Source organism: Sciurus carolinensis, chromosome 6 (genome assembly GCF_902686445.1).
Source record: "Sciurus carolinensis chromosome 6, mSciCar1.2, whole genome shotgun sequence".
In the NCBI taxonomy this organism is placed as follows: domain Eukaryota; kingdom Metazoa; phylum Chordata; class Mammalia; order Rodentia; family Sciuridae; genus Sciurus; species Sciurus carolinensis.
The window spans coordinates 123,040,213-123,067,270 of NC_062218.1; the positions used below are offsets into that span (position 1 = coordinate 123,040,213).

Consider the following 27,058-nt stretch of genomic DNA (forward strand, 5'->3'; position numbering starts at 1 on the left):
CATAAGTTCTATTGATTAAAATGTGACCTTTCTTATTGGACTGACAAGACAAAATTGTAGGTTGCAAAACTATTGACATACAATACCATAGCCACAAATGATTGCCTATTTTTGTAGCACTATTTTGGTTACAAAGTCTCTTAGGCAATGCATAAAAATAATATAGCCTCTAAAATCAAATTATAAGAAGGAATATAAGTGATTTTCTTATAACTTTTTTTAACACTTCGGGATGTAATAGCACACATCTTGATTTCAAACTGAGGACTGCTGCCTAATGTTTTGATGTGGTAGTTCTGAAATTTTTGAGAATCAGGTATTGCTTTCCCTGATTGTTTAATTCACCTCCGGCACCTGTTCCCTATCCTCAAGCATAAGTTTAAAAGATTACAGACCTCTTGCTGCTCTGTTTTTTTTTTTTTTCTTTTAAATAAATCAGATACATGGTTTCTCTAGATTTACATATAGAAAATCGAGATGTGATGGGGATCAGACTAACGCTTCAGTGATAAGAAGAAGAGGCTGATTTCTCACATTTGTGTAAAACATTTTCCTACCTAACTACCATCTGGTCCACATTAATTTCCTCTCATAGCCATAGCTTTCCATTACCAATGAGTTTTCCATGTATTTGCAGCATATGATCCAGGAAATCTTTCTACAGAGAATGTGTCCCTTAGGCATATATTTCCCCTAGATTACCATATTAAGAAATGTTCTCCCTAAACCATACTTATGGCATTACCATAAAATTGCCCCTTGAACACAGTTAAATTGAAAGTGTTCAAAATGCATATCAATTCAGGTAAAAGAAATTCTTGCTACTTGGAGGGGAAGATTTTTTTCCTTCCTCTCTTTTTCTAACTCTCTACAAAACTATGTTTGCTTATGCTGAGTGCTGAATTCTTCCTTAGGCTGGCCATATATCTTACTAGAACAGTCTTGAATTCAGGAGTGGAAAATAGAGGTTATGTTTTAGACCTCGATGTAAGCAAAGAGGAAATAAAGGAAATTCCATGTTTCCCTTTCTCAGGCTGATTTCCCTGCCTCTGTTCTCTTATCAGTATTATGAGATGAGATGTGAAACTCAGAAACATAAAAACAAAAAGTCCAGAAGCAAGCATTCCTTGAGTCTTAAATGCACATATTTTTAGCAGTGGGATATGAAGCAGACTATTTTCAACAAAGCGGATGTTTGAAGCTGTGTGGGAGCCACACGAGTTCTGTATAGAAAGTGACTTCTTAAACATTACCAAAGCTTTATGGCAGTATTTAAGTGTGGTGTTTCCACAGAAATCATCATAGCTTAGATGAGCCACTTGGTTTACTTTACCCACCAAGCAAAATCCTGAAATAAAAAAACAATTTTTAAATGTTTTCTGTAATTTGCAATATTATAGTCTCGTGAGACTCTAACGTCCAATAATAATTGTGGAAAAAATAGAATGTAATGCATTTATCATTATTATCTCTTTTTCTGGTGGCCAGTATTTATTTGTCATGAATACAGTGATCACATCCCGAGGCTGGAGGTTTGGGAGTTATTGTGAATCTGCCCTACTTTCTATCAAAGGCACCGATTACACATGCACAGTAGTTGTCCTGATGTCTTTTAAAAAATTGTTCCAAGAGACTGCTATAGGTAAAATGGTTTAATAAGCCAAAAGACTCCAGTGGAAAATCACAGGGAGGTTATATTTCATTTCTATCAGACAGAACAGGTAGTAGGGCTTCTTTAAATCATTATGACAGCTTAGATCAAAGCATCTGATAGAATCTGCATTCAATCTTGTGCAGTGATGGAGCGAGAGCTTACAGATGTGTTCACAGGAAATGTCCACGGTATCTACCGAAACTCCCAACCTAGCCATTCTTTTGGCATTATCCTATGGGAGGCTACTTTAAATCTCAAAATCTCTCTTTTTCTGGTTTGAATCATTTCAATGAGACCTCAAAAACAAATCTCATAAATGTAAGTCATGAAACTATGAAACCAGCTTTATTGGAATAAAACATACAAGGCACAGCCATAACACATAACAGTTGAGGCCTCCATTCCAATGAAAAAGAGGTGGGGGCAGATCCCTTTGGAAAGCAGGACGTCCTCCCAGAACAGGGAATGCCTGTGAAGCTGAGTTGAAGCTGAAGACAAGACACCCCATGGAGCCTGTTTGGAAAGGGCTCAGGATAGTTGAGTTACTTGGGATGTGGGGAGACACACAGCTTCCCAGGGTAGACACTTTCTGTCTTTAATGCTACCCTGGGGATGACCAGGGAAAGGTCACTGACATTTCTTGAGCCTCTAGTGCATATCAGACACTGTGCTAGATACGTTATCCTCTCAACACTGGGAGGTGTCATTATCCCCATGGTGTGCAGAGGAGAGGCTAAGTGATTCCTGGGGTTCACCCAGCAAGTGGTTGAGATACAATCTGGCCCTTTATGCTCTAGTTACAAATTCAAGGGGGGGTATTGTTCTGCTGAACAACACCCCCACCATCACCAATGGTAAGACTTGCCATTTATTTCTAGGGCCATCTCATCTCAGTCTCTCAGCCCACCTCCTGGCCTCTGAGCAAAGGGAATGTGGGTCTCTCCAGTGATGTTTTCCCTAACTGTATTTGTGATAAAAACAGGGCACGCCAGTTCCCTCTTGCCCAGCACCACCACATCAGATGCGGCGGCTCGCGAGGGGTATGAGTCTAGGGGAGGAATGCTGGACTGGAAGGACCTGCTCGATTCACCTGACAGCACAGATCCTTTGGGGGCAGTGTCTTCCCATAATCACCAAGACAAGAAGGGTAAGGCCTTGGAAATGCCTCCTCCTTGGCGGGGAGAGTTCGCGGGGAAAGCGGGGAGGACTGTGTAACTGCTTCCAGCTGAGTCCAAGCAGCATTTAGGAACCTCCAATGCACCATGACTGAAAGCATCTCAAAATTAAGACTAACAGTCCAGCCCTCATTTGAGGCTTGATCCTAAATTATTCCTGGGCCAGGGAGAAAACACACAAAACAAATAACACATCTCTGAGCTTCTTCCATCCAGAAGAGGTATAGATTGGCTCCAATCAGCTGCCGGCTCCTGAGATCCCTTTCCACTCCTCTCAGCCACATGCTGTGATTTAAAAAAAAAATAAAATTTTTTTTTTTTTTGGACTCTCTCTTCCCACCATAATGTGATGGAATGCCATGTGGACTTTGGCAAGTGAATGTAGTCCAAGTAAAAGCCCATTAATCAGTGAATCAAGAACTAGCTGGGCAAAGTCTTTCCTGGCTGGTAGCATCTCTCCCTCTCACATGGTGCTGAATTTGAATAGGGCCGTGGTCCTCAGACTACTGTAATTGCCCTCAGAGGACAACAGCTGAAACAAAAATATGTCATTTAATCAAGCAGAATTGCTATGCATTTAAAATGGAAAGGAAGCCACACTAAATGAAAGGGACTCTACTGTGAACTGTCCTAAATTCTCCTTTGCTTTCTTTGCTTGACTGCAGACAGGAAATGTCATCTCTTTTTTCGCCATTTGCTGCTTCTGGTAACACATCCTACTTCAGTCGCAGCTGCAACCAAAGAGGCCTTTACTTGTCCAAAAAACAGTCTTGTAAATCAGAGCCTGAAAAGCCCAGTTATGTTGCTGAGCTGTTTTCCCCCCATTCAGAATTGTTAACTTCTATATGTTTTCAAGAGTTTCATCCAAGCTGGGTGTAAGTTTCGAGGGCAGAGCAGCCTCCATGACCCTTGAAGACAGTCTCTGTCGTGTCCTCACCCAGAGTTTTTTGCACACATATTTCCCTCTTTATGTTGATAGAATATTTTCTGAGCAGACCCAAAGGTTCTTCCTCTCTTTTGCTATCCCTCTCCTGAGAGTGCTCTGCATTCTGCTGTCCTATTTCCAGAGCCTAAATGTAAAGATCAAGCCCCCCCCCCTTTTTATCTTGCCCTTGAGCGTGTCCCCTTCAGAAGGATTTTATTCTTCTTCTTTAGACTTTCCCTCTTAATATGCCCTGCCTCAAATCTATTTAAAGAAAAAAAGAAATAAAAAGCAGGTTTTTGTCTCATCAGTCCCTCTGTTCTTAGCATCCTGAGAAAGCACCTGATGGAGAAGAAACTGCCTGACCGGCCACAAACCCCAGCATGTGCACTATTTGTGATGTGTGGCTCCAGACCTAAGATGTATTGGTCTTGGCTGTGTTCAAAAGAGACAGTTTAGTAAAAACCACTTTGTTTTTGCCCACTGTGATTCTCTAGAAAAACAATCTTTCCAGTAAAGTCCTAACTATGTCAACCAAATCTCTAGCTGTTGGTTGCAGTAATTTACTCTTTACTGAGAGGGGTGGCATGGATTTTCTCCAATCGTTAACTCCCCTAAGGAATGGAGGTTCTCAAAGAGTCCAATTAACACTTTGACAGATTGTTTTAAAATTCGGCATTGTTCACTCTCTTGGGTCTTATTATGAATATTGACAAAGCTGGAAGCAGTCTGCATATTGTCAAACAATGGTGGCAGAGGTGATTGCATGGGTGTTTAACATGATCACTGTTCTTGTGCTATTAACTCCTTGCCTTGCCCTGTCAAATTTGAGTTTGATTTTTGACAATTGATTTTATGTTTGATGGGGCAATGCCAATGAGTTGTTATGCAGAAATTTGAAAAAGATATAGCTTAGTGTTCCTTTTACCATGATTTTTTTATGATTTTGATTTCCATTTTGCTCTGAATTATTTTTCTGTTTACCGTTCATGATTTATTTCAAGCTTTGTTTCGTTTGCCAAGCACTGTGTGGTATGACTTGGTGATGGCGTTACTCTGTTGGAAAAGTCTCGGTCCTTTTCTGACTCATTATGATGTCCCTTAATCTGAACCAATCTGTGACTCCCTCGCTTCTTTTCATTCCCTGACGTTGGTGCCTTAATGATGTCACACCCGTGTGCGCAGCATCTCCTGGGATGCGGGAGTCCCGTGGGTTTCCTGAGGGCCTCTGATGGGTGCTCTTTTCACTGGGTCGATTGTCTCATGGGAATGTGACATTTGTGTGCTCCAGCTTTGGGAGCTAAATATACTCTGGAATTGTTTCTAAAATATCCCACATTCCCCTGCTAAGCAGAAAGTGTGTCTGCTGACCAGTGAGCTGAGGAAGAGGCGAGTGTCCAATGCCCTTTTTATTTTGGCCACTGAGAAAGAGCCACTGAGCAAAACGGATTCCAATAGCTCCTGTCTGCAGATCTGCTGATGCCCCTGGGCTGGCCCCCTTCTCTGCCCCAGTTCATGCTCCAAACAATTCTGCATTTCCAGAGTATGTTTGCTTGCCTTTTTCTTTCTTTTCCTTGCTGTGTCTTTCGTCTTGATTTAATCCCGTGCGTCCCTCTCATTCTGTCAAAGCACTGCTCTCACCTTGCCATCTAACCCCCTTCTGCTGCCATTGTTCTTAGCCTCCCCCTTTCAGAGTAATAGCCCAAAGCCCTCTGCCCTCTGTGGAACATTCCAAGGCTCTTTCCTTCTAAACTGTGATCAGCGTTTGGATGCTGTATGTATATATAGTTTTCACTAACAAAGTGTGAGAGGAGACCTGCAAAGCATGCAGAAGCATTATCATAGAAAATGAAGTAATTTTCTCTCTCAGTAACTGGCCTTGCCCTTCATTACCCTTCTGGCCTTGTCTAGTGTCTCTTGTCCTTGCTGCTTTTCTTTAAAATTGCCTGATATCTTTCAAGCCCTGGATTCATTAGTAAAAAACACAGTCAACCGCTCCGTTTTATCTCTGGGTCCCTCGATGTCTGGAGCCTCCAGAGCCAGCCCTTTAATCACCAAGCTGATAAATTGGATGCAGCCCTGACTACTTCTTTCTTGGTTTTGCCACATCTATAACTACATGTTATTTATTCATCCAATAACTATCGGGGTGGTAATGGGTAGTTACATAGGGGCTCTAATTACATGCAAATAAGAAAGGAAAACCCCGTTTATTTTTAGATCTAACTTATTCCCCACTACCTCTCCTAACAGCAAAAGACATAAGAACTTCTTTTTTAGGTTAAACAATCCTGAGAGTAAATAACCACTCCTGTGCTTCTTGTTTCTTACCAATAGTAACAATATCATACAACTGATTTCCAAGAGGAATGTAAGACATGTGGAGGAAGTTAGCCATGCACAAAGCTGCAAGGACCAGTGTGTATCAGAATCATAAAGTCTAAACACCAACTGCTGCACAAATCCTGAACAGAAGAGAAGCCCCTAATTCTGACTTTGTTTTATAGAGTTCTTGTGAGCTCTCAGAAAATAGATGAAATAGTAAATATAGAGAAAGTTGTTCTCGTTTGATGAAAAATGCCAGAATTGTATACTTACATAATTTAGGGAATCTTTAAAGTGAGGCAGTATCACATAATTTCATTTAGTCAAGAGATGGTCATTGTAAACAAGGAAAACATGGAGAAATAGAATTTAAGTTTGAGGTGACATGAATAATTTAAACCAAAATGTTATTGTTGACTGAGTTTTAATGGATGTGCCAACTATTTATGTAAGCAATTTGTAGTTGGGAAAATAATTTTCCAGTAAGATTCATGAGGTCTATAAAGGACGAGTAGCATGCTTAGTTATTGTATGAATCACAGAGTTTATCAACAATCCTCTTTAAAGTTAATTACTTACTCCTTTCATGTACTGTGGCCTGTGACAGTCTTGCCTCAGTGGCATGTGCAGCTCCACACAGGATGATTTAGGGACTCAGGGACATCATGGCCTTCAGGAATACTGAGTCATGTGGTAGGAACTCTATGCCTTTTTTGTTTCTTTCAGTCAGTGTACTTGATTGTGTCAAGGATAAGTCTCAGTTTGATCTTTGGTCATTAACATAAACTTGCCACCACCCCTGTCTGACAAAGAGAGGATGGACTCTATAGACTGCTGCTTTAGCTTGGAGCTGGATCTAGCTGGAGTTAACATTGTTTTGCTTTCAGTTAATTTTATTTTTATGACTACCCTCTATCTATGAAAAGTGACACGTGTTTCCATTTATGACAATGTTGTAAAGTTTCCATTTGAAATACATTTTAAAGACAATTTAAATACTAAGTAGATAGTAATGCAGGAAGTAGTAGGGAAATAAAATCTTAAGTAAATAATTTGGTAGGTGAGGCTCATTGGTATGGTTAACCTTGTATAATTTACTAATTAGAGTCTGGGTAAATCTGACCTAAAGCAATTAAAGGAGTCCTGTGACAATTAAACTATTACCAAGATGTGGAAGCTGAGGCAGGAGGATCACGAGTTCAAGGCCAGCATGGGCAGTGAGGCCCTGTCTCAAAAGAAAAAGTAAAAAGGACTGGGAATGTAGTTCAGTAGTAAAGTACCTTTGGGTTCAATCCCCAGTACCAAAATAAAAGGCTACAGCTGAGCATAGTGGTGCACGACTATAATCCCAATGATCTGAGAGGTTAAGGCAGGAGGATCACAAGTTGAGGCTAGCAGCAGCAACTTAGCAAGACCCAGTCTCAAAATTAAGAAAGGCTGGGTATGTAACTCAGTAAGTGCCCCTGGGTTCAATCCCTGGTACCCTCCCTCCTACTCACACAAACACACACACACACACACACACAAAGAACTACTACTAAGAACTTTGCTTCTGACACTCGGAAAGAGGAGAGTTGGTGACCCCAAACCTTCTGTTGGCTGGGCACTGCAAAGCCAAGCATATGCATGCATACATCAGTCTGAGTGTTGAGATTACATCATCTCATGCTCTTCCGATTTCTTTTCAACCTACCGAGCTTTCTGATTGGATGTGGGAAGTTTGGTCAAGAAGGAATTTAAAGAAAAATGGATTTAGACTAAAAAGAAATTAGCCACTCTAGGCTTGTTAAGCATCTGGCAAGTTTTTTCTCCGCCCCAGTAGTGAACACCCTAGTGTAGGCTGCAGCTAGTTATTACTTAAATTGTAGCCTAGGGAAAACTTTCCTGCAGCATCTCTGCCTCCCATCTACCTTTCTGGTATCTATAAGGACTCTAGTACTGTAGAGCGTTCCCCTGACTTGACATACCTTATTCTTCACCCTTCTTCCCCTTTTCTATCATTCACTCTTCACCTCTGCTGAATTCCAAACACTGGGAGCAAGCTTTGTTTATGAACTGAGATCTGCTTATGAGTGAGCACAGTTAATAATAGAGTGGAGTCTGATTACTCTTGCATTGTAACGCTCACCAACGCTTAAAATCTGCAGCATTTGGGATTCTAAAGATCCCGGTTCTCCCAATGAGGAAGATAATTTCTTGGCTCCTATCAAGTCATATGTAAGTGATTTTATGTACAGAGAAATTTATTCCTGGTGACAGTAATATGGAAAAAAAATAGGCGTCTCTTCTTTTCCTGACCTAAACTTGGGCTGAATTTTTCCTATCATTTCTTCAGTAACATTGCTGTAACAAAAAATGTTTTCTGTATTGACTCTAGCAAAATTTATCACTAGTTCTGTAGTGCAATTTGGATGTCAATGAGAAGTTGGGGGCTATCGTAGAGGCAGACATAGTTCCTGTCCAAGAAATATCAAACTGCCAGACAGACAAAGCACAAGTAGACACAAAAGCAGAGAAAAATGCTTTACAACCACCACTGCCTTTGTGAACAAAAAGAAAACATACACAACAGACTTTAGAAAAAGATACTGGACAACTAAGGGCAACTTGGCAGGCCACAGCAAGGACATAACACTCTGAAACAGTCTTTCAGCTCCTTCTCTGGTCTTTTCCTTCAGTACCAATATTACGACAATAATATATCTCTAGGCAGGGAAGACAAGGAAAATGAAGGATGTTGGGTGCAGGCAGGATTCATATTTAAAATTTTGCAGGAATGCTGGTAAACTCTGACTTTATTGTTTTCAAATAGGTCAAGCTTTACTTAAAAAAAAAAACTAAGCTCATACTGATTTGCATAATTTACATACGAGTGAGGCATAAGATGGCAGCCATTTTTGGATTTAAGGTAGATCAAGACAGTCTTTAGGAGGTTTCAGAGAGTGCTGTCTTATGGGGAGTCCTCTGAGAAGGACAAGATCTGTTACTTCCACTGAACAATTGAAAATTAACTGAACCAGGGAGAAAAGGAACATGCATGATCAGAGGCAAGGAACTTCTAGAGGAGGCATATAGATTGTTGATGTTCCAAGAACCCTTTTGAATTAGAGTTCATTTATTTTTGTTATTGAGGATAATAGGAAAGGTGTCATACAAAGTTTATAAGACATCTGGTATGCAAAGGTACTGCTGTTGGTGATAATGAAAGACAAGAGATTCTTAAAATTTGGTGTTTTTCTTTTTTTAAAATTTGTAAAATGTGCTACACCTGTCCTATAAAGATTCAGTAGCATTTTTATAACTCAAACTATTTTAATCAACTAAAGGTTTGAGTGCCTGTAAAGAATGTGGTTGTAATCCCAGCATCTTGGGAGGCTGAGGCAGGAGGATCATGAGTTCAAAGTCAGCCTCAGTGATTTAGCAAGGTCTTAAATAGCTTAAATAGCTTAAATAGCTTAAGGAGACCCTGTCTCAAAATAAAAATATATAAAAGACTGGGGATATGGCCCAGTGTTTAAATACCCTTCGGTTAGATCTCTGGTACCAAAAATAAATAAATAAATAAATAAATAAAAATTGTTTGTGGCAGTCATTAGAAACACTGTGGAGGAGTAGAAGAGTAGGATTACTACATAAAATACAATATGCCCAGTTAAATTTGAACTTCAGATGTATCTGAGTACTGTTTTTTAATATTTAGATAAAACTAAGTAATTTTACTGTAAACATATCCCAAATATTACATTGGGACATACTGTTCTCTGAAACATTACTGTTTATATCTGAAGTTTAAATTTAACCTAGTATCCTATATATTTTTTGCTATCTGATGAATCCCATTGAAGAGGTTGCAGATAATGTATTCAGCGAAGCTATATGAGACATAGTTTCTAGATTGTATTTGCCCTTTAACTCTTGGAAATCTAGAGTAACCCACAGAGAGCTTAAATAAAAAATTAAATTATTCATATTTAATTTTAGAAAATGATCACTTAAAGTTACATATGTATTTGAAATATGATAAAGGGTAATTTAAAATATTATCACCAAAATCAAGCTTTTAAATGTCACTCTTAAGTGAGGAAGGCTCAGAAAACAAATTGTTCCTGAACAGGAGCACCATTAAAACAAGTGATTTTTTAATTTTCTTTAACTTCTAGTTTTTATCAACATGTATTTTTGGTCTTATTTTCGGAAAGTACAAGAAAATAGTAGTGGTATTGATAATTCTAGTCACAACGAAAGGCCCATAGAGCAACCTTTCCTTCATTTCTTCATTCATTCAACAGATGTTCAACAAACACGTACTGCAGAAAATACAGATTTGAATGCAACGTGATCCTACACTCAGGTAGCTTGCAGTCTAGCAAGGGAGTTACACAGGTGATCTAACTGGGGCAGGGTGATTCTGAGAGAGAAATCAAGGAATGAAGGGTAGACAGAGCCCTGAGGGAGTTAAGGGAGGGACTGATGGGGGCGGGCAGCAAAGCACTGAAGGAAAGATGGATTTCAGGGGCAGAAGGGGAAGACATTCCAAGGCGAATAAATTGCATGATCAAGACACAAAACTGTGATAGTACAGCCTGAGATGATAAAGAGGAAAGCAGTGTGGGGTGACCGAAGTGATAAAGTACATGGCAGGCTAGAGTAGGGGCTGAGATTGAAATGGTCGTCTGGAGCCCTAAATGCCATGCTTTGTCTTTAGCTGCACGGAGAGGGGGATAGGATGATAGGTGGTGGGAAGACAGGGACTTAAGGAGGGGGAAGGAAGGAAAGGACAAAGGTAGAAAGATTGATAGGTGGTATATAGTAAACTGATCATATAACTATATGAGGTTATTAATTACATATACACCATAAATTTGGGAAGAGTAACTATGCACCTATTTAGAATCTACAGTGTTTGTTACTACATATCCCTGACGTTTTCCTGATTGATGCTTCTTGCCAAACTAAGAGCTCTCTCCTAGGTAAAGTCTGAGGCGAGCTAAACTCCAAACAAGGGCTTCTCTGTCACTTTAGTTAAAACACTGGGGTGCATGGCTTATGACAGACATTTTATTCAGGACAGATTTTGAAATCAGAGGAGGCTGAGAAAGAAATGACAATGTAATCCAGGGTGCTACCCTGTATTTTTACTATATTATTTCTTTGTCACCTACCAGGAAAAGAGTCTATTTGTGGTCTGTGGCTTTTCTTTGAAGGACTGAAGAAAACAGCACTGTAAGCAGGTCAGGTGCTGGTCCTCAAATAGACCAAGTGGCAGTTTCCCCCATGTGAGTGTACGCCAGGGAGGAGGGTGAGCACCGAGAAGCCCGAGTGGAAGGCTGTAATCATTCTTTCACTACTGCAGGCATGGATGTAGATTTGATTTAATTAATTTTGTATCCTCTTGACAACTTGCTGAATTTATCTAAGGTCTTGATGAGATTATTGTGGAAAGGGTAGAAGAAAAAAAAAGTTAAATGTCAGCCATGTAGAAAGCCGTTTTATCTCCTTGCCTGCCTGAATCTGCACACCAATATTTGAATTTTCTAGAGATAACCACTAAACCATTTTTTTCTACCTACTATCCACTTTCTCAAAAAATGGAGATCTTAAATTATGATTATGGAGACTTGAACTTTTGCTTTTAATAGCAACTTAAACCTTAGGGTATTAAAAAAGTAAATTCATCTTCTAGGGGTTCTTTGTACCTTTAACCTACAGCTGCTGTTTCAAGCCCTATCTTTCTTGACATGAAACTTTACCCCCACCCTTTTCCTTTAGTTTCTTTCTTCTTCCTTTTATTTTTTACTTTTTTCCCATTCTCTCCCATCCTTTGTACAAAACACACACAGTACAGAGTTTTCTGACAGCTTAATGGAACTTTCAAGGACTACAGGGACTAGGTTAGGCATGATCTTATTAACAGAACATCTGGAGTCGTTACAGACTTCCTCTTTAATTGACTCAACTGCACTGTGTTCATCTAGATTCTGTTTTATCCTAACAATAAAACTGTGAAGAATCAGTGTATAGTTTAGATCCTGTGCAATAATAGAAAATTAATATTAGCTTTGTCCCAAAACTTTCTGATAGTCTAGTTTCATGAAGTTTGTTTGTTTTAAAGTTAGAAGTGTGAATTTGCAAACCTTATTGTTTCATAGACAGACTAGTCTACAGAGGGCAAAGTAGTGGCAACCAGGTAATTCCCGAGGGTAGCTTCTCTTTTCTTAATGTTACACATGAGAATGACCTCACCCTCTGTAGGACTTGCCAAGAATACATAACGCATGTCACTGTCCTACAGAAAAAGGGGCTGAAAAACCTGTGTTCACTTGCTAGTCCCAGAGAGATACAGGCTATGGGAATAATAGGTAAACCCCCTGCAAAAATGTGTGGGCTACTGGGGGTACTGAAAGGAACCACAGAATCCTCATCATATGTAAATCTCTTAGCACTTTAATCTCAGAAGGGCCCTGAAGTAAACCAGTGAAATGTGGTTGGATATAACACATATACTGGGGGCACAGTAGATGGGATCCTAATCAGTGTCAGAGTCAATTATAGGCAATGTGAAGGTCTGTCATCTTTAATATTTCTGACGTGCTTGTAAGTCCGCAGCTTAGAAATTATCTTTGTAAAGTGATTCATTTTTAATGGGATAACGTGAATTCTCCCACTCCAATTATTTTTAAATTTTATATTTTTAAAAATTTTATATGTTTCTTTTCAAACATACATCCACATTTACTGAAGTCAGAGGCAGTGATTATGAGCTATATAGAAATAATGAAATTTCAGTACTGACAGTCATTGGCGATGCTTTATTAGGAGGGGAAATGGTGTCAAGAAATTATAGGACTGCAAACTGCATTATGCCTGACCTTTTGGACATATTAAAGCCGTCATTTCCAGTCCTGTAGCCTCTTGTTATTCATAAATAATAGATAACACTGGACACAATCACCTGACATTTGTTAAGGTAATAAATATATCCTAACTGCAAAAGGGTCCAGCACTCCAGGATTTAAAAGCACATGACAAATTTATGTAACTTAAAAATGTCTTATGTAATTCTATGGATTTGCAGATTCAGTTCAGCTCAGCAGATGGGGAGGTGCCGAGGTCCATTGAGCACGCTGTTGTGCTAGGCGTTTTATTATTATAAAGCAGAACCTTAATGTGGGAATGAAACATGAGCTCAGGTCTCTTTCAGTCCAAGAATATAAAGGAAAACTTTCTTGAGTTCCTTTCTCTTGTCCTGTCATGCAGATATCGAGGGAAGAGTTCTGGCACCCCCTAATCCATTCTCAGTGTCATTTGATGACCATTAGTTGAGTTGAAGGGTCTGATTTTGAAGTGACATTAGATGTAGGTCTATAAAAAGAGGCTACTCTATCCAATGGCTCCATCAAGCATTCTGCCTCTTCTGCCCCTGCATCCAGTCATCCAGGCAGACCTCTGTGGTGCTATGTGATGACTACTGTAAACAGAGATGGGAGCATCAAAAATTCCCCTCCATGTCTTCATGCCAGGGTAGAGAGACCACAGGAATTTTGCCATCAGCCTCCATTACTAGCAAATTTGGTAGATTGATACCATGGGAATAATACAGCATTTTAGGTCCTATATCACTTTTGTCAAATACCCAAGGGAAAGTGTGAGGAATTTTACTGTCTTTCAAACAAATAACAATTTTGTGTTCTTTATCAGAGCACAGTAACCTTAGTAAAGAAATTGTACATGTGACCCACTAAAGACTCATGCTTTGAACATCAAGAATGATTTTGTGCATTTACTTATGTATTTTACAAATCGTTTTGGAAATCTGGCTAACCACTGGCTCAGTAGTGTGTCTGAGGACAGACTTTAGGGCTAAATATCCAGATGCTTTCTAGAATATCATTGATGTCATTTAGGACAGTACCTCTCAAACTTTAGTGAACATAAGAATCATCCTGAGACCTGTTTTAAACACAGGGTTCTGAGGCCAGCCCAGAGACTCTGGAGCAGAAGGGTTGAATAGGACCTGAGGATTTGTTTATAACAAGTTCCAGGTAAGACTAAGGCTGAGCAGCACTGGGACTCAAGAAGCTTTCCAAGTTGCTCACTAGCCAAGATTTTCTTGTATTTTTAAATCTTTATTTTTCTATTCTTGAGTAACACAATTGGACCCAAGCCAAGTATTGCCTTGAAATAGTCTATCTTGGACCCCATAGAAAGCAGGCAACTTGTCAGAACTTCTAGAAATCTTGTCTTTGTATTATTAATTGAACATTAACACATTTCCTGCACAATGCCAACTGCTTTACATATATTCATTTCTTTAGCCTATTTTATTATTCTAACAATGCTCATCTCACAGAACTACTGGGGCTTAGAGATTGAGTGACATGCCCAAGATCACACAACTGCAATTTGTAGAGCCAAGATGCAAATCCAGGTCTTTATGACTTCAGAGTGTATGTCCTTAACAAGAACACCCAGCCTCATTGTTGACCCAGATCCTCAGAACTATATTCCTACCAGTTTAACCATTTTCAGAATATTAAGAGAGACCTCTTTCCTCATATTTGTTTCACCTTTGCTTTGTGGAGAAAAATCAAAGCACTGCAAATACTCCAAACAATGTATTACCTGAATTTCACATTTTTTTTTAAAGAAGAACCACTCCCCATTGTGTAGCTTTGATGCCCTGTGAGAGAGCAAAGGAAGAAGATCGGACCAGGAAGTTGGAAAATAGAAATGCTTTGTCTAGTTTCAGAAAGCACACAGATGTTGGGTTTCCGGTCATATTTAGAAAGAAAACCTCAGGATAGGAAAATAAACCTTGAAATTCTGCAAACACATTGCCAAACTAAAATAATTCTTACCAAATGCAAAAAGAAATGCAGGGGCTAGGTCTGTTTCGTGAAAATAGAAAGGAGACTAGTAGAGTAGAGGAAGGGGAATATTTTAAAATTTTTTAATTTTTAATTTTTAAAATTGCCATAAAATAAAGTGCATTTAAGAATTAAAAAATAAAATAATTTTGGCCTGTACAGGGGCAATAACAGTTCTGAAACAGAACCACACACCAACAATCCTGGGCATTGCTTTTGAAAATTATCCTATTATGACTCTTCATCCAGACATCAATCCATGCTCTGGGTAAGGAAGGTGTCTTCCTATTGGTAATGCCAAGGCTAAAAGTGGAGCAGGAGCGTATCAATGAACAGAGCATAGAAGGGAAAATGAAGCTGTTTCTTCCCTTTAAAAAAAAAAAAAAAAAAAAAAAAGTGAAGTTCAATGAATTTCATGTTCATTTTCCCTTCTCTCCCTGGGATGTCATCCCAACCAAAAATGCATGAATTTCAGAGGTGATAAAAGTGGAAGTGGGCTCATCCACAGTCAACCACAGTAAGCATGATTTCAATATGTGAGCTTTACATTGCTTCTTTACTGAGGCTTTAAATGGCCAGGAAGCTGCCTCTACTCTGGCATGGACACTAGCCTTATACCATGCCACTCCCAGTACCTAATCTTCAGCCTGCCAGGAAAACCAAAAAGAAATAAAAAATAAGAGGAAAAGGAAAGTTTGAGTTATAAACGCTGAACCCATTTCCATGGCCGCTGGCAGTTCAGTTTATTCCTAAGCCATCTGGTTCCCATTATGCCGTAAGACAAGAAGGCTCCCTTGAAGGCTGCTTCCTGCCGAGATAACCACAGAGTGCTCCCATTTCGCTTTCCGTGTGGTCATCTCGATTGGCTAGGGTGTGGTGTGGAGGGTAAATTGTCTCCAGTTGGGGATTTTCCCTATTTGTTTTCTTCTCTCCTTAATAGGGCTCAAAGCGGGCCCTGTGTGGTTAGCCTGGTGATATCTGGCTCGTGATTAGTTCATTCATTCAGATTGCCTTGCAGGATTGTGAGCCTGGCATTTCATTGCAATAAGATTTTCAAACAAGAAAAATTGGGTTGTTAGATTCCATTCACCCAAGTTGTTATGAGGATTTCAAGGAAATTGCAGGCTTGTCTTACTATAAAGCAGAATCAAGAGTCTATTTTAGGGGATCCTACTCCGGGGACTTTTCTTGGTGATTTGCCATCTTTCTTAGCTCTCAGACCCAACACAAACCCTCTCTGGCTCAGTGATGGAGGAAACGTCCATCCTCCTTTTTGCCTTTGCATATTTCTCTAAAGGACACAGAGAGGCTTTGTTGTCTTTGTGGTCACCGGGTCCGCTTTACACAGATGCCTATTAATCACTTCACTATGGAGACAGACACATCCATCATATCACAGCAGCTCAGAAACAGCAGCCCAGTGAGCAAGGGTGAGAGGGGAAAGTGTACACTTAACCGTTTCGAGTTACTGGCTGCCTGGGTTTTACCCATTTAGAGAGGTAATTGGGGTGGGGCAGAGAGGGCTATTCTTTGTTTTTTAGCTTAGTAGGTGCCATTGATTTTACATGTTTGTTTTGCTTCATATTTGATAAGACAGATACCACTCAGCTATCTGGGTAAGGTGCAAGGAATAAGTATACTTAAGAATGAGTTTTAATTTTAAAAACACTTAGAAAAATAAAATGTGTTTTTGATGCAAAGATATTGACTCTGAAACCAGTAGTGGGTTAGTGGTAGAGCAGAGCAAGCTGGAACTCAGCTCCTTGGGCAAGAAGATCCTTGAAATTGCAGATTAATTAGCTAATAACTTTCCTTCCCAAACTGACAGGTCTTCCAAACTTTTTGGTCATTTGAGGCTGCTCTTGGCCTTTTTCCAAATATTGTTTCTAGCTCTTATTTTTCTTACCTTTTCTCTATAGTTATTCATTCATGCATTTATTATTTGGTTTAACAGTTACTTACTGAGCACCTTTAGATATAGGAATTCAGTAGTGAATAACTCCCTTTAGATCAGACTAGGTGAGAAAAAACAAACATAAAAGCATATCTTAGAAGTGATGATTTAGGATAGAGGAAGAACAGAGCTCTGGGGACACTTGTAGAACAAAGAGCTCACCTGGTCTGAGGAGTGGAAGAAGGCTGCTACATTGAAGTAGAGATGTAAGGATAAGGTTGCATGTGTAGGAAGGTGGGGGTGGGATATTTCAAGCAGAGGGGACAGCCTGTGTGGAAGCACTGAAGCAAGGACAGTCCAGCAGGGTAGGGTGGTTCATGCCTAGAGTATAAGGAACCAGAAGGAAGTCAGACCATTTACTATTGCTGAATACAGTTTTCCCTTTCTTTCCCTCCATCCCTTGGTTTTTGTACATTCTTCACTCTCGCCGAAATCCTACGTATCTTTAAGGCATTACACAAATACCATCTCCCAGGTAAAGCTGCTGCCCATTATTGGCATAGGAAGGATGTATCTCATCACTTTTTGAATGGAGTTATGTGCAAGTATTGCCTTCTCCTTACTGGTTTATGCTTCATTCACCTTTGTCCCAACATGTAGCACAGTGCTTTAGTGAGCTCAAGAAACATTTGCTGAAGGCAGCCACAAAGATGCTGGAAGCTGAAACCTTGTTACATTGACACAATAATAAAGACACCAAGAAAATCACAATCCAACCCTGAGTTAGGATACAGCATCCTTCCTAAAGCAAGCTGTCCCTGAGCCTTGTGCTGTGCCCACCCCCACCCGGTGCACAGACTAAGCAGTCATGGAGAATTGCGAGCAGGGCTATCAGAAGCCTTTTTTAAAAAGAGAATGTGGTGTTTGATTATTTCAGAATTCATTAACAAGGTCATCACAGGAAAATGCTGAAATGCATCAGGCTTTCTCTTTGCAGTTTATAATTGTTCTTATTTATAATTACATGTTTTTGGCCTGTGAGGCAGGGTCTTTCATAAGCATTGGCCTCTAAAGAGCTTCAGTCTGTCTCACTGAGCCCTCCCTGCAGTTTCTGAAAACTTTCACCTCAGGGGGAAAAAAAAAGTGGAAATTCTATTCTTTCTCGTTCTGCCAGTTTAAGGCATGATTTCAGAGAAATCTCTAAGCCATTGTGTGCCTTGCTTCCTGCAATAGGAAGGTGGAAAGAATAACCATTTAGCACCCCATGAGTGGTGAGAAATAGCTGGTGGTTAATGAATCAATGCAAAGGATGTTTCAGATACTGTTTTCATTACTAATGTCCCATTTTAAACTGGTGAGAGCAGAAGGCCTGGGGTTGGTAGAGGAAGGCATTTCAATTCCCAGGGTGAAGAAGCCTACCCAGATGGTTCCCTCTGCATTGTGGGGACCCCTGGGCAGGGGAGCACACCACCCTACAAAGACCTTCCATTTTCACAGGGCTTCCATTCAGCATCTGAAGGGACGGATACTCACCCCAGTTCCATCCTGTCGCCCTTTGCAGAGATGCATTTGTTCTGAATTATTCAATTCCACTGGAGCACTCAGTTGTCACAAATAACCCATTTACCCTTATTGGCTCTTTTGGATTATCCCAGAGCCAATTTCTTTTTATTTTCAAAATTGTTTCTCTTCTTATTTTGAACAAATACTGAGCACCTTTATAGATTTCATTTGATTTGTCTGATAGATGCTACTATCAAAATTGTTATGATTAGGGATATAATTCTTTTCTGTGACTTCAAAAGCAAGGTTATAGTCACTCCACAGATGACCTACAAGTTTAGAGATACACTTAAAAATGTCTCTATGATGCATATGTGTTCAGCAGTCATAGATTTAGCTATACTGCTCTGAGCCCTGAGGGTGGTTAGGGTTATAAATGCAAATAATGCATCGTTCTCATCCTTGAGGAGCTGACTGTAGGATTATTACTCCACTAGGAATATACAGTTGCTTTGTTTTGCTCAACATTTTCCTGTTTTGTTTTCAGTTATTTCCAAATTCAGGGCCTACAGACAGTCAGAAAGAGAGGTGTTCTTTTGTGTCATTTTCTAAATATTTCCTCTCATCTCCTTGGCCACATTTGAAAAGCACCAGGTTTGAAGCAGAGAAGAACACATCTGCTCCTCTCCCCTGGGAGATCAATGGCTAATGGAATCAACTGGAGCAGCTGTAACGATCCTCCCGAAGCCCTCTCTGAGCCGCTCACCCACCACTTATCTTGTGACTTTTTTTGACCTTTAGATTTGTCCAGCAAACTACAGCATTTAAACTTTTTCCTATTCTTTATTTGATTCTTCTAACACTCAGTAAGTCAGTAAGATTGTGTTAACCCCACATCACAGATGAAGAAAACTGAGGTCCAGAGATACTAAGTCTCTCGCCAAAAGGTCACCCATCCTGTAGATGGGAACCCAAGACTCCAGGCCCTTTGAGATATTCTCTAGTGTTGCTTGTATCACCGACTGATCTCTCAGTCGAGCTTGTTGTGTTCCATCCTTCATGATGGTCAGGCACAAAATTTTGTTTGCAGTGCTAGGGATCAAACCCAGGACCTTGTACACACTAGGCAAGCACTCTACCACTGAACTACATACCAGACCACAAAGTTGATTTGATCATTTGCATGATTGCTCCTAACCCTTTTCTTGATATAAGCAGAAAGCTTTCTTTGGAAAGGCATTTCCAAAAATAACCTTTAACTTTATCTTTAGTTGCACTTTCAATTTAATCTCTGATCTGTTTCTAATTGGGGCGGGGTTTCTGAAATTTGCCCAGGCAGATGAGGGATGCCTGCTTTCTTAGGTCTGAAAGATGAAATGAGTCATAATGGTTTTAAGGGCACTATTTACATAACAAAATGAGATAGGGGGAAAAAAAAAAAAAAAAAGACCTGCCTGAGACTCCGGTTTCCTCAAAGGTCAGATTCTACTTGACTTGTTAACAACAACAACAACAACAAAATCCTGAACTCAAATGTCATTCTTTAAAAAAAAAAAAGTCTTTCCCAGTGAATGAGCAAGTGGTTTCCATAATTCTGAACTAAGGACCTTCAGACACACACAAAAAAAGTGTTAAAAGTAAGGTTAAGAAGCAGTGTATAAATTTGAAAATTGTGAAGTTTTCCCAATGAAATAAATGAATAGTTCTAGCTTTATTACTGTGCAAATGGCTTGCACTGCTCACTCCCACACCAGAAGACAATCGATCAGCAAGGCTGTGGTAGACGCCAGAACTTTATTATAATAAGCTAACCATTGGAAGATGTACAACCTTCTCATGCTAAAAGGTCATCTTTCCAGGAGTTTAGCTCGAGATGGGTAATCATAGATTGGTGGACACCTTAACACAGGTGGAGGTTTGTGACCAAATTAAGCACATCTGATCCTAATCACCTAGTCAGGAGATACATTTTGTTCTGCAGATCTCAAGAATAAAGATCATTATTTCCGCAGGCTATTCTTACTCCAATTGTATTAGAAACCCACATGCAGTTCCTAACATATTACACCATGGATCAGCTAGAGTGAGTTCCTGCCACAAGGTCCTCTTGCTGATCATTGAACTCATGGTAATGAAAGAAAAACACATTTCACCTGATGATTGAGGAAAACAAGGATCAGTAAGGTTAAATAGGAGTCAGGCAGGAGATCTAGTCTCAATGATCAACTTTAATGTTCTTTCCATGTTCCTCTTAAACTAAGAGGTCAATTCAAATTGTACATTGTCAGAGTCAATTGTAAATAGCTTCCTATTAAACTACATAGCCCTCTGCCCCCTAAATATGATTGCCTAAAGGGGTGGACTCCATGAATTATCCATTACCATAGAAAATTTTACTTACTATGCACTACCAGTGTGGGTACTTAGCTAGCCTATGTTAGACCCCACTGAAATCACCAAGTCAATGAGGAAAATTAAACCCATTTTGTTCACAGGTGTACATTTTTGTGCAATTATGTGTAGGTGTTTAAGAAGAATGTTCAATGGAAGTCTACACAGTCAAAATGGAAGGAGAATCTGTTGCTATTTTAGCATAACAACAAGGAAATGCAAATTTTAGAAGAAATTTTTATTAGCACATTCTCTTGCTTGACTAGATATTAAAACATACTTGAATACAAGAAGCTCCACTCTTTGGGGAGCTCCACACATAAAAGGTATAAGTTATAGCCAACTATTTTTTGATTCTCTGATTCTACCCTTTAAAAGCACATGAAGATAAATATGGAAAGATTTGACAAGTGTCACACTTAGAAATTTTTCAATATCTTCCCATCTTAAACACTCTTTCCTTAGGGCAACTGCTCTTCATCTCCCTCATCTCTAAGGGTATTTGTTTAATCACAGAATCTTTTTTCTTAAGAGAGATATGCTGCTTCTATTGATTCCCACCTGAGGTCACAATCCTTTGTCACACAACAGTCATATCCACAGCAACCAAATGTGATGTCACAAGTAAGGGGGAGGGGAGGAAGATCCTCTAGAAAGAAAAGAGTGTCATCCTCAGGCAGGAGGCTTCAGGGTTTTGAAACCATCACTATAGTAATGAAATACTTTAGCAAGAAATCATCCCCCATCCCCCCCAACACCCTACGCCACTCCCATCCATCCACCCCCACCATATGACAAAGCTGCATTTTTTTCAAGGTCTCAACTGTGACATAAAGAAAAAAGACATTTCAGCTGAAGTTTAAGGGTTGCATGTTGTGGTTTGGAACGGGGTAGAAATTTTTATTTCATTTCATTCTAATTCTGTGCCATTGATACCTGCCAGTAAAATACATTAAACATATCCAGAAAGACTTGATTTAGTAGATGAAAAATGTGTCTCCAGAGACCAGAGAAGGTACATTTCTGTCTTGCTCTCGTTTCCATAATAGGAACAATGTTTACATTTCCTTAGCCCATGCAGTGCCTGTAATGTATTCATGTTCTTTCACTCTCCAGAGGCAGGAATTGAGGTATTTGAGATTTTATTTTTTTAGCTACTGCATCAAGCACTTGAGATCTGACAATTGTGATGTGTATTCTCACTTGGTATTAAAAAATAAAAGCTTCGGGTGTTTGCATTTGATAGAGTCGCTCAGCTTGGTGGCTGATTAAGCAGGAACAGGGAAAGCAACTTTCTTCAGAAACACAGCATTTTGGTTAATGTAGTGTAAGAATATAGACGGGTGTAGTCACATAATTTTTATTAAATTGAAGAGATTAACTCTTCCGAAGAATCTCATGGTGACAGCAAACTCTAAGCATAATAATGGGAACTGACACTTCTGAAACCCACTACAGGGCCCCAACAGATCTTTTTTCTAAATATACTTTCATTTCCAATAAGGAGAGAGTTTCATTCAAATATTCAGCATATTTATCTGAAAATGAGAATAGTTTTTTTTAGTGAAAAATAAGCATAAACATTGTAATCGGTGAGCTTTAGGTCTTTTCTTTCACTGTAAATGACACACACACACCCCTCTATCCTCTAGCTGCTTGAAAAGCAAATATACTTTACTCCAGATAGAGGCCTTGGTGCCGCGAGGCAGTCACGAGAAAACACCCCTACTGGACATTGGCATTGCTCTGTGACTTGTCCATTTAGCATGCATAGAGCTGTCCCCTCTTTCTCCAGACTTAAAATATCTCAGTTATCCTAATTCTATAGGGGAAGACTGAACAGAGATGAAAAGGGAAAGACACAAGTAAATTCTGAAAGCCAAAACTTGCCACGTTCTATGAAATGAAGCTAACTAGAAGCATATACTGGAGAGAATAAAAAACACAAAGAAGGCAACAAATTGTCGATTTGCATACTCCACAATGTAAGGGGGGTTAATTGATGAATGTTTGGCAAGCTGCACCCCGAAGACAAGTTACGCAGAGGTGCCACTGTCACTTATTACAGTTATTAATTAACAGGCTGAGTGCCAAGCAACGGTAAGCCTCACATGTGTTCTCATTTCTTAACACCATGTGTGATGTCTATTGCAGGAGTGATTCGGGAAAGTTACCTCAAAGGCCATGATCAGCTCGTTCCTGTCACCCTCTTGGCCATTGCAGTCATTCTGGCTTTTGTCATGGGGGCCGTCTTCTCCGGCATCATCGTGGTACTGTGTCTGTGATCACCGCGCAAAGATGTGGCCGTGGTGCAGCGCAAGGAGAAGGAGCTTGCCCACTCTCGCAGGGGATCCATGAGCAGTGTCACCAAGCTCAGTGGCCTCTTTGGAGACACCCAATCCAAAGACCCCAAACCAGAGGCCATCCTCACACCGCTCATGCACAACGGCAAGCTTGCCACTCCCAGCAACACAGCCAAGATGCTCATTAAGGCTGACCAGCACCACTTGGACCTTACCGCCTTGCCCACCCCGGAGTCCACCCCAACACTGCAGCAGAAGCGGAAGCCCGCCGTGGCAGCCGGGAGTGGGAGAGGAACCAGAACCTCATCAATGCCTGCACAAAGGACATGCCCCCCATGGGCTCCCCTGTGATTCCCACGGACCTGCCCCTCCGGGCCTCCCCTAGCCACATCCCCAGTGTGGTGGTCCTACCCATCACACAGCAGGGCTACCAGCATGAGTACGTGGACCAGCCCAAATTGAGCGAGGTGGCCCACATGGCACTGGAGGACCAGGCCGCCACCCTGGAGTACAAGACCATCAAAGATCATCTCAGCAGCAAGAGTCCCAACCACGGGATGAGCCTCGTAGAGGACCCGGACAGCCTGCCCCCCAAGGTCCCACAGCGCGAGGCCTCCCTGGGCCCTCCGGGAGCCTCCCTGTCCCAGAACGGCCTGGGCAAGCGGCTGGAAATGCACCACTCTTCTTCGTATGGGGTTGACTATAAGAGGAGCTACCCCACGAACTCGCTCACGAGAAGCCACCAGGCCACCACTCTCAAAAGAAACAATACTAACTCCTCCAATTCCTCTCACCTCTCCAGAAATCAGAGCTTTGGCAGGGGAGACAACCCGCCACCCGCCCCGCAGAGGGTGGACTCTATCCAGGTGCACAGCTCCCAGCCATCGGGCCAGGCCGTGACTGTCTCGAGGCAGCCCAGCCTCAACACCTACAACTCACTGACGAGGTCGGGACTGAAGCGTACACCCTCGCTAAAGCCAGACGTACCTCCCAAACCCTCCTTTGCTCCCCTTTCCACATCCATGAAGCCCAATGATGCGTGTACATAATCCAGGGGGAGGGGGTCAGGAGTCAACCAGCAGGCAAGGCGAGTGCCCGCTCAGCTCAGCAAGGTTCTCAACTGCCTGGAGTATCCACCAGACCAAGATGGCCCACGGCAGAACTGAGGACGCTCGCTGGGTCCTCCTCTCTGGGGCGTAGGGGTACTCTCAATCGGGCCACGTGGTTTGGTGAAGGTTCACAACAGTGGGACTCACCTCCATTCTCTTCCTTCACCCTCCTGCACACCCTACAGCAGGTTGGACCCACAAAAGACTTCAGTTATCATCACAAACATGAGCCAAAAGCACATATCCACTCACCCCCCCATGCACACATGCACATGCACTCACAACACACACACAGACACACACACACAGGTGAACAGCAGCCGCAACATTGTGTCCATGACTGCACGGGGCGTTGCCAAATCAGGCTAGCGTTCCAAACTGCAAAACACAAATACATTTCTAAAAAATCATGAAAATTTTAAAATATATATATAAAGAATTCATTGATAATTCTAACTCAGACTTTAACAATGGCAGAAGTTTACTATGCGCAGATACTGTGAAATGCCCACCAGTGTTACAGCTTTCTGTTATAAGCAGATAAATGCCATGTTGGGCAACTATGTCATAGATTTCTGCTCCTCTCTTTTAATGAAATAACGTGACCGTTAACGCAAGTAACTCTTTATTTATTGTTCACTCTTTTTTTTTTTTTTTTCCTTAAGGAAAGGACTCTTCCATATATCATCCTATGACAGCTCTTCTGAAGCCATTGAAAGTTAAAACTATTTAACGTGAAATCCATTAACTGGAATAATTGAGTTATTTTTACAATAAATTCACTGAGTAAATAAGTTGGAGCTGGAATTCTGAGCTTTGTGTTTGGACTGTCTGGTCTGTAGCTAAAGGAAAGCATTAAGAGGGGAATATTTATTTAAGTCTACCAGTTAATTTGCTGGTCAGGTCTCTGGCCTGTAACATGCAAAAAAAAAAAAAAGAAAAAAAAAATCCATTAGTTTCATAGTCCTTCCAGATCCTAACTTCTGAAGCAACCAGGAGAGAAACTTCTAGAATGGCACATCGTGTCCCCATTGCTGCCAACATGGCTCTGTCAGTTGTCCCTACTTTCTGTGAAGGCACCAGCTTGAGATCCACCATCTCATTTCACCTTGCATGTGAGACAGCAAGCGAAATCACAATCAGTGTGAACTAATTAATATGCTGGCTGCTACCTTGCATAAATTACTGGTTTGATCACACGGGTTTTTCGTGGGGTTACATCTGTGAATAGCCTGTTTTCCACATGTAAATTTGTGCCTTACACCCTGAGTTGTGTACACCTGTAAACTGTCGTTATGATCAACTTTTCCTTCCTTTTGAAATAAATGCAAATATTTATTTAACCCTCCCTCCTCACAACCCCAACTCCAGCCCTCTGGAGGATTGGAGTCAAGCAGATGGAAGAAGAACACAGCGGTGATGGTCGTAATGCTGCAGCCTGGGAGCGCTGGGTGGCACATACCCTCCAATTCACACTGCCTTCTAGTCGTGCCAACTCGAACCACCCTTTGGCTGTGCTGCCAAGCATGGACCCCAGTGTTATGGGTGGCAAATCCCCTTCCTCCAGAGCCCCTGCTTCCCTTATATTCTCAGATCATTTCAATACAGTGACATCCTCATTCCAGCAGAAAGGGACTAACGTCCCAGTCCTCATTCTGCTGTGTCCACTGGCTGGAGAACATGCTGTGCACCATCGGGCAGGCACCTGGGAGGAGTCTCCAAGCTGTGCTGCACGTACACAGCACACAAAGCAACGACATGGAATAGATGCAGGCAGGCCGGTCCCCTGCTATGATTAAAGAGTAACTCCAAGTATGAGGCCAACCACGATGGATGCTGCAAAAACCTTGACTGGGGCAAAGTATTTTCATTTATTTTTAAATTTCTTTATCTTTTGTTATTGTTTCTAGTTGGTTGGGAGGGGATGGCCTGTGCTTCTCTCCCCTTGGTTTTCATTTCATTCAAGCCCACGGAAGAGACTTCTGTTACTCTGTCACCAACAAAAGAATTGTCAACATACTGTGAACCACAAGCATTGTTGTCAATTAGTATTGTTTTTTTTTTTTTTTTTAAACATTTGAACAGTACATTGGTGGTCTCCTTGTCTCTTAATTTCTAGTTGGATCTTCTGGATTTAGTTTTGTCTTTGAAACTTTTTAAAAGCTTTCAGAGAAAGACAGTTGGTTAGGGGGAAGCAGTGCCTGCTCAGTCAGCGTCACTGCAGCCCTGAGCGTCACCACTGGTGTGAGCACAGCCCTTTGCTCTGAGAGAGTTCCTCCAGGTTTGGCTGTTGTTTGGGGTGGATCATAGCTATTGTTTTGTTTTGTTTTTTAGTGGAGTCCCTGTTCACATTCTGTGAACTCTGTACCCTGAACCCATGGTTTCTAGAAGACTTACCTGGAAATCGAGATACTGTTTTCTCTCTTTTCTTCAAAAATGCAGAAGTTAGGGAGGTGATGGGTTCCTGTCACTCTGCCACCTTCGTCCCCGTGCTTGACTCCCAAGAGTATTGACAGTGTCCTGCCCATCCCTTGTCGACTTGAGCACCACGAGATGCCAGTGTCTGCGGGCATCATTGTCTCAGCTGTACTAAGGAGACCCGTGTCAAACATACACGTCCCATACCCCTGTCACTTGCGGTGTTAACCCTACATGTATTGAGCTGGTCTTCTGCATTTAAGTGTTCCCCCTTTCTTTTCCCATTGCGTGTGGGGGGAGGGTCCATAAACCCGAGTGTGCCTTTGCTTTCCACCCTTGCTAGACACGGTAGATGCAACAAACTCAGATTTATATTTGTTGTAAAGTTGTAAAAATATTGTGATGTCACCAATTTCCTTCCATCTCCACATCCCCTAACATTTGATTCACGACTTAATGTATGTTGTAAAAAGAAAAAAAAAAGAAAGAAAAAAAGG

General features: G+C 41.0%; 1 protein-coding gene across 1 annotated transcript in view; it reads left to right on the top strand.

Annotated features, from left to right (window-relative positions):
* Sema6a (semaphorin 6A) overlaps positions 1-25,147 on the top strand; it is a 123,664-nt gene extending 98,517 nt beyond the window's left edge. Inside the window, 3 exon segments of the mRNA XM_047556270.1 lie at positions 2,637-2,801; positions 22,886-23,299; positions 23,302-25,147. Coding sequence (XP_047412226.1) covers positions 2,637-2,801; positions 22,886-23,299; positions 23,302-24,083 — 1,361 coding nt within the window. The 3' untranslated portion in view covers positions 24,084-25,147.
* The last annotated feature ends 1,911 nt before the right edge of the window (positions 25,148-27,058 follow it).